Below are 7,901 nucleotides of genomic sequence, written 5' to 3' on the forward strand. Positions count from 1 at the left end.
GAATAGGGATATGCAGCTGATATTATATTTGCTTGGAGGGAGCCAATAAATAAAATTCAAACATGGCAGCAGCAAACATGAACTGAAATGCTTAAATTAAATGCAAAAAGATACTATCGGTGGAAGGAAGCATAAGTCAACACTTTCTGGAAACCTTCAATGAAGGGAGAAAGTTTCATATAACGTGCTCAGTTTCATCTTTACCTAAACACTTTCTGGAAACCTTCAATGAAGGGAGAAAGTTTCATATAACGTGCTCAGTTTCATCTTTACCTAAACACTTTCTGGAAACCTTCAATGAAGGGAGAAAGTTTCATATAACGTGCTCAGTTTCATCTTTACCTAAATTGGAGACACTGTCTTGGTGGCATGGAATATAGACGACCAGAGGCAGCAAAAGTCCAAGAAATGGATCCCGGGGAGAAGCGACTCAATGAACTGGGATACAAGCAAGAGCTCAGAAGGGAAATGGTATTCTTGAACCTTGATTCCTCTTTGTACCTTAGATTTTGTTCTTCTTTTGTGTATGTTTTGGTAGGTTTTTGTTCTCTCTTGTTGATGGAATGCTAAAAATCTTACCCTTTTAATGGGGCTCTATTAGATTTTCTTTTATCATTTGCAGATGTACTTATTGTGTTTTTCCTTTTATTTGTTGCAGACTTTGTTCAAAACTCTTGCAATATCATTTTCAACAATAACCCTTTTCACAGGGATTACTCCCCTGTATGGTTCAAGCCTTCTATATGCAGGTCCTGCAAGTCTTGTCTGGGGATGGGTGGTTGTATCTTTCTTCACCTGGTTTGTTGGCATTGCAATGGCTGAGATCTGTTCCTCTTTTCCAGTTTGTACCTTCTAAACTTCCTAGTCTATTCTTAATGATTCTATGTTTCAGTTGTTGTTTATGCAAGTCTGTTCCTAATCAAATTCTAAATCTGTGAATTGAATGCTTCTTCTCTAAAAAGCTTGTAAGTTCTAAGAATTAATACTTGTTTTATGTCTATGAGAGGAAAGTGATCTCCTTGATTGGGAAATTTTGGCAGTAATTTCTCAGAATAAAATTGAAGGCATTTCTGAAAGTTTCATGCCTGATTAAACTATGCATAATTTAGATGCAAGTTTTAGAGACCTAACATTCTCTTGGATGCATTAAACAGACAACCGGGTCTCTCTATTTTTGGGCAGCTCATTTAGCAGGTCCCAGATGGGGACCGTTTGCATCTTGGTGTTGTGCTTGGCTTGAGACCATAGGGCTAGTCGCAGGCATCGGAACACAGGTAGATCTCTATTCAGTGGACTCTCACCTTTCAGAAATGAGATTGAGATGTTGATTCTTTTACTTGGTTTGGAAGGCATATGCAGGTTCACAAACTTTGCAGAGTATCATCTTATTATGCACCGGAACAAATAAAGATGGAGGATATTTTGCACCTAAATGGTTGTTCTTATGCATGTACATAGGCCTCACATTGATATGGGCAGTGCTCAACACATTTGCATTGGAAGTAATAGCCTTCATTGATGTAATTTCAATATGGTGGCAGGTAAAAATCTTGTGTTTTTCGGGTTACTGCTAGAGTCTTTCTTTTCTTTTCTTTTTTCCTTTCTTTCTTTCTAGTGCAAAATAAAAACTACTGATTTTGATTTCTTATGGTAGGTTATTGGAGGGTTGGTTATTGTTATAATGCTTCCTCTGGTGTCGCTTACTACAAAATCTGCTTCATATGTATTCACTCATTTTGAAACCGCGCCTAACTCGACAGGAATATCAAGCAAACCTTACGTGGTCGTTCTATCTTTCCTTGTCAGTCAGTATTCCTTGTATGGATATGATGCAGCAGCCCATCTGACAGAGGAAACTAAAGGTGCAGATAAAAATGGTCCTATTGCAATTCTTTCTAGCATTGGGATCATTACGGTATTTGGCTGGGCTTATATCCTAGCCCTTACTTTCAGTATTCAGGTATGTTTGGCTAGTCTTACAATTTCCCTTCTGATTCCTGTAATTTCTTTCCTTGTTAGTCGGTATTTCCACTTTGACGTTGTAATATTGTTGTCATCATCAAAAGTTATTTAGTTTAGATCCACCCACCTCTAGGAATTTGTTGGTGGGATTCAGCTGAAGTCTAAAATCTAAACTCTACTTGCAACTCTTCTTCAGGATTTTGGCTACCTATACGATCCAAGCAATGAGACTGCAGGTGCATTTGTGCCAGCTCAAATACTCTATGATGCATTCCAAGGAAGATATCATAATTCTGCTGGAGCAATCGTTTTACTGCTCATCATATGGGGCTCATTTTTCTTCGGTGGGCTCTCAATCACCACCAGTGCAGCTAGAGTGGTAAGTAGTTGAGTTCTCGTAGGCTTGTAGCTTTATCAAGATTCAAGACTTCACAGTGCTACCTATTTGACAGCTTCGAACGTGATCTTACAGAACTGCATTGTGACAATGATATCCATCTCTTTCTGCTAGGAAATTGACATACAAATTGAAAAGACTGAATCTGATATCTAACACCAAATGGATGTGCCATTGTTTCCTTCAGGTGTATGCTTTATCAAGAGATGAAGGAATTCCCTTTTCATCCATCTGGCGAAAAATCCACCCGAAGCATAAAGTTCCCTCAAATGCAGTGTGGCTATGTGCAGCCATCTGCATTCTTCTTGGACTCCCGATCTTGAAAGTCAATGTAGTCTTCACTGCCATAACTTCCATATGTACAATTGGATGGGTTGGAGGCTATGCAGTTCCAATCTTTGCAAGAATAGTAATGGACGAGAAGAATTTGAAAGCTGGGCCGTTTTACCTAGGCAAAGCAAGGAGGCCAGTTTGCATCATTGCCTTTCTGTGGATTTGTTATACCTGTTCAGTCTTTCTTCTGCCAACTTATTACCCCCTTTCCTGGAATACTTTCAACTATGCGCCGGGGGCTATAGGTGTTGGTTTGAGTTTGATAATGCTCTGGTGGATTCTGGATGCAAGGAAATGGTTCAAGGGACCTGTTAGAAATATTGATATTTCAAATGGGAAGGTTTAAGCTGCCATCACAAATTCAACCTTGCATGTTTATATTGGGATCCCATAGTTTCAGTGTCTCCTTTTTATGTAATTGTTAGGTTATTTTTTCTTTGAAAGAAAAGGTCTTACATTTTCTTTTAGTTAAATTTCACCAGTTTTTGTTCGATTCAAGCACCGGAGAATTGCTGGCAGCAGATTTTCAAGGCATTTTTCTGCAGAAGGGACAGGCACACAACATGAATCCAGATATTGTATAGATTGATTCATATACCATAAACTACAAAGATGTTTTACATATTCATTACAAATCCTGCATGGCAATTGGCATCATGGCCTTTGAATAGAAACTATGGAACTATTTCCCTGTTCATAAAACCGGAAAACTGGGGACGGAATTGCTCCCTTTGCGATTTCAGTTCATTATAATCTTTCAGCCACAAAGAATAGCTCGAATTCTTTAACACCACATCTGCAGACACCTCCTTAGTTTCAACCAACGTTTTTGCATAGCTTGCAAAACTATCCATCTTCTCCCAAAGCAAAGCCGAATGACTAGGATCCCTAGTATTCCCAACATCATCTAACAACCCCCTAGCTTCCTCCACTTTAGCCCAAAAACATGTGTCCTGAGTCAAACTAGCATACTTGCTCCGTTTATTCTCTTCATCTCTAACATTTCTCCCTTTCCACCACCTATCGAATATCTGGTACCTCCTCTCTCTTCCATGGTTAATGTAATGCCCCTTACTGTGATGCATGCCTGTTCGATAATACTCAGCAATATCTAGAGGCTCGACAAGGAGCTTATAGAACTGTGAAGAATAGACCCATTTTCCATGTCTGTGAAAATCATGAGGGAGTTGATTGCTTTCCATCAAGTCGATTACGTTGTCCCAAAACTTAGCTAGCTTGTGCCGGTTCAAGTTGACTTTAAAGTCCCTTTTCGAGGCTCCCCTTCGTTTAAAGGAGTCATAGTAACCCATCTGATCATCAGACCGGTCGCACAATTCTTTATACCACTCTATTTCTGCCCTGTAAGGATTGATTCTGGACAGCTTAATTGCCAGATTGGCACAGTTTAGGTTTGGTGTACGCCCCATTCGCCTTGCTGCCTTTAGGCAATCTTTGGCTGGCCCTGCGACTGGTTCCTGTGCATTGATTCAAGAAGGAATGACTTAAGAAAGCTTTTCCACTTCTCTTAAAATATATTATAGCAGAACAAAGCCAAAAGAATGCCCACTACTTCTAATAGAAAGCACTACCTGACAGGAAATTCCCGAGGACTGTAATGCCAGTACAACTCCTGCTTCATAGCTTGATTCAGGAAGCTCTCCTTCCATGAAACTTCTCCTCTCCAAAAATTGTGAGGAAATTCTCTCTACATAATCACCATACTTGAGATGATCCTCAATGCTACAGCTAGACGACCCCGTTGCAAGCAACAAATACATCATTTTAATAACAGATTCCACGTTGTCCACACAAATTGCTCCGTCTTCAGAACAGAAAAAATAGTTCCCAAATGGCCTAAACACTCCTGTCACTGCCTCTTCCCCAGCTTCTACTGACCTTCTCAGATGAACTAACACAAACTTGAAAATCTCTGCCTCGTAGTCATCATTTCGTTGGACAGCAAGCAATCCAAGATGTGGAGAAGTCATATACAAGTGCCAAAACTGTAATAGGGGTTTTATGAGGGGAGCTATGGGATCTAGTGGAGCAAAGAGTATCCGTGGCATTAAGTCATACTTCGATACAACATGGCAAAATTTGCCACCCCATCTTTCGCGAAGAATGGCACGAGAAAGGGTCTCGTTGCCTAGCAATGGAGAGCCAAAGGTGATGCATAGTAATGAGAGGTTCGGAGAATTGGATTGAAGATAAGAAAGGAGCCAAAGAGCAGCAAGAGAGGCAGTTGTTCCACCAATGGAATGGCCTGTGAAGATAATTGACTGGCTTGTCTGCATTAGCGTAGACATCTGCATACACATGTTTATTCTTGAAGATAAACAACATGATATTATACAAATTATTAGTAAAAGGATTTGTTCAACCAATAGAAATCCTTGCTTCTTTTTTTCTCTTCTTTTTGTGAGCTTTCTCAAAAGTTTAACAATTCTAGAAGTTCAAGCTTCTCCAGAGTTGCATTACAGGTTGACCTGAATAGTACTTGGTCAGCTATGTTGCCTCCAACTAAAATCATCTTAATCTAAAGTTCAAAGAAATTATAACATCATGTTTAAGAAATTATTTCAATTTAAAAGCTTAGATTATTAAAAAAAAATATTATTCTTTAAAGTGGTATCAATAGAAATCATCATCCACCACCATTATAACAAAAGTGAATATATTGATTGAATTTGTCAAGGAAAAAAATTGCACTAAATTCATGTGTGATTAACTTTTATACATATACTATTTCGTTTATATTTTAAAAAACAAAAAAAATTAAAAGTGCAAAGATTTTTTTGCAATGTTATAAACTCAAGAGCTAATTTAATGTGAATTGATTTATTTAACAGGTTTAAAGGAAATTTGGACAATTTTTTTATAATTTTAAAAATTAATATTAAATAATAAAATTAAAAAAATAAGATAAAAAAAATCAAGTCATACAAATTTTTTAAACTAGTAATCCAGGATTTTAGATAAAAAATCATCCATGAAAAAATAACGAAATTCAATTCCGAACAAATATAATATCTAATGATGAATTATCATTGTTATTATTATAACAATTATTATTCTCATCATTCTTATTAGTATTATTATCATTGTTTTTATCATTGCTATTATTATTATTATTCTTTATACTATTATAATTATTATCATCGTTATTATAACTAATATTATTATTATATTTATTTTTATTAGTATCATTATTATTATTATTATTACTACTACTATTATTATTAATATTACTATTATTATTATTATTATTAAATTTTTAAAAAATATTATTATTTATAAATTTATAAATTTTATTTAAATAATAAAATTATAAATTATTAGTAGTAGTATTACTATAATTATTATTATTACTATTTTCTATTACTGTACAATTATTATCTTATTATTAGTATTATTATCATTACTATTATTATTATTATTGTTTATACTATTATAATTATTATCATCGTTATTATAACTAATATTATTATTATATTTATTCTTATCAGTATCATTATTATTATTACTACTACTATTATTATTATTAATATTATTATTATTAAATTTTTTAAAAATATTATTATTGAAAAATTTATAAATTTTATTTAAATAATAAAATTATAAATTATTATTAATAGTAGTATTACTATAATTCCAAATACTATTTTCTATTACTGTACAATTATTATTATTATATTTGAAACAAACGTGTGATTCCTTGAGGGGTAGTGTGAGTCTTCCTTTTTGGACAGAAACATTGAACGAAGATGCAATGATGACCATGGTAGTGCCATCAATGCTTTCCCACTAGCCCTCGGGTGATCTGGAGATAGTAAATAAAGCCAGGTGGAATGGCAAGAAAATCACGGTGAAATTAAAGAAGATTGATTTCCTAGAAAATAATATAAATTATATTATTAAATTTTAATTAAAATTTTAAAATTTTAATTAGATATATTTATTAATATAATATCAAAATTTTGATAATTATCATTATAAATTTGGATCTTATTATCTATATTTATTTGATAAAATATAAATATAAAATAAATTAAATATGTGTAAATTTTTAATTTAAAGGATAAAAAATAAATTTTATTTAAAAATTTTACTTAAAAATTTAAATTTTTAAATAGAAATTATTAGGTGGCATGGTTTAGAAAGTTTCTTCTCTGCAATGAAAAGATTCCATCTTTTATGAGATGAAAATCAAAGAAAATGCCAACTCTTTTCTGTGCCCTAATGGGAAAGAACAGCTTGCCTTTTAGCAGCTACTGATAACGAAAATGGACATGCCATGCCATGACATCCATTCATTCTTGCCTTTTCTTTCTATGGTTATAGCCTTCAACTTTTTGACATGTTAACTCACCTCTTCATCCCCACATAACTATCTTTAGATAGCCAGAATTACTGTCTTTATTACCTTCTTGATTTTTTGTCCCGTTTTTCTGTGAGAGATTGGTGGTGCGAGAGTCTGTTAACAGTTAATTTTCAAAGTATTTTCTCTGGAAAATATATTTTCAAGTGAAAATGAACTACTACACGTTAACATACAAACAGAAGATTCATATTTTCTCTGGTTTTCTTCCCAACCAAACAGCATATAATTAATTAATCAACACACGTATATCAAGGAAGATCACCATGGAAGAAAACAGACCTGGTTTTGAAAACTTGGGTCGCTGTATATATTCTCGAAAATCCTCAGCAAGGCACCTTGCACCATGACAGGCTCTTCCCCTTCATTTTGGTCATGTAAAGGAGCAAAAAGGTCATTGCCAGCAACATCATGTACTGGCAAACGAACCAAATTCTTGAAACTGGGGTCTGAGCCTGACACAAATAGGGTGCCGGGAAAGGCCACATACCCAATATTTCCGACCTGTTCAGCGACGAAACTCTGCGGTGATTTTGCTTGGGCGAGATTGCATAACCTCCATGACTCGGTTAGCAATGGTGTGGAAGCCAGGAAATTGGCCAGCATCCCACTAGTCTCAAACCTGCCAATATTGGATGGTCATCAAGAAAATACGATTAGCCATATGAGATATAAATATAAGTTTAGTTTTCTAGTCAATTTCTTGGAAAAGATTGGTTTGTGAGCGAGTCCTTACGGCGAAGTTTCTGTATCCATGGAAAGATTTGGCTTATGAGAAAAAAACTGCTTGAGTTGAAAACTTGGCTTGTTGAAACATAGGAGGTTTCTCTT

At 34.9% G+C, this 7,901-nt stretch overlaps 2 protein-coding genes across 2 annotated transcripts; one reads left to right on the top strand and one right to left on the bottom strand.

The window, feature by feature from the left end:
* Nucleotides 1-270: 270 nt before the first annotated feature.
* On the top strand, nt 271-3,165 carry LOC105119039 (amino-acid permease BAT1 homolog). Its single transcript, XM_011017138.1, has 7 exons — nt 271-471; nt 659-841; nt 1,155-1,274; nt 1,350-1,541; nt 1,655-1,960; nt 2,159-2,341; nt 2,547-3,165. The coding sequence occupies exons 1-7, from the start codon at nt 370-372 to the stop codon at nt 3,036-3,038; spliced, it is 1,578 nt and encodes a 525-aa protein (XP_011015440.1). The 5' UTR covers nt 271-369; the 3' UTR covers nt 3,039-3,165.
* An 86-nt stretch (nt 3,166-3,251) lies between these two features.
* LOC105119040 (lipase-like PAD4) lies at nt 3,252-7,895 on the bottom strand. The gene is made up of 4 exons (XM_011017139.1): nt 7,807-7,895; nt 7,353-7,692; nt 4,282-4,998; nt 3,252-4,167 (listed from the first exon to the last, which is right to left on the bottom strand). The coding sequence occupies exons 1-4, from the start codon at nt 7,824-7,826 to the stop codon at nt 3,367-3,369; spliced, it is 1,878 nt and encodes a 625-aa protein (XP_011015441.1). The 5' UTR covers nt 7,827-7,895; the 3' UTR covers nt 3,252-3,366.
* Nucleotides 7,896-7,901: the final 6 nt, after the last annotated feature.

This window comes from Populus euphratica, unplaced genomic scaffold, assembly GCF_000495115.2.
Source record: "Populus euphratica unplaced genomic scaffold, PopEup_1.0 scaffold2454.1, whole genome shotgun sequence".
NCBI lineage: Eukaryota > Viridiplantae > Streptophyta > Magnoliopsida > Malpighiales > Salicaceae > Populus > Populus euphratica.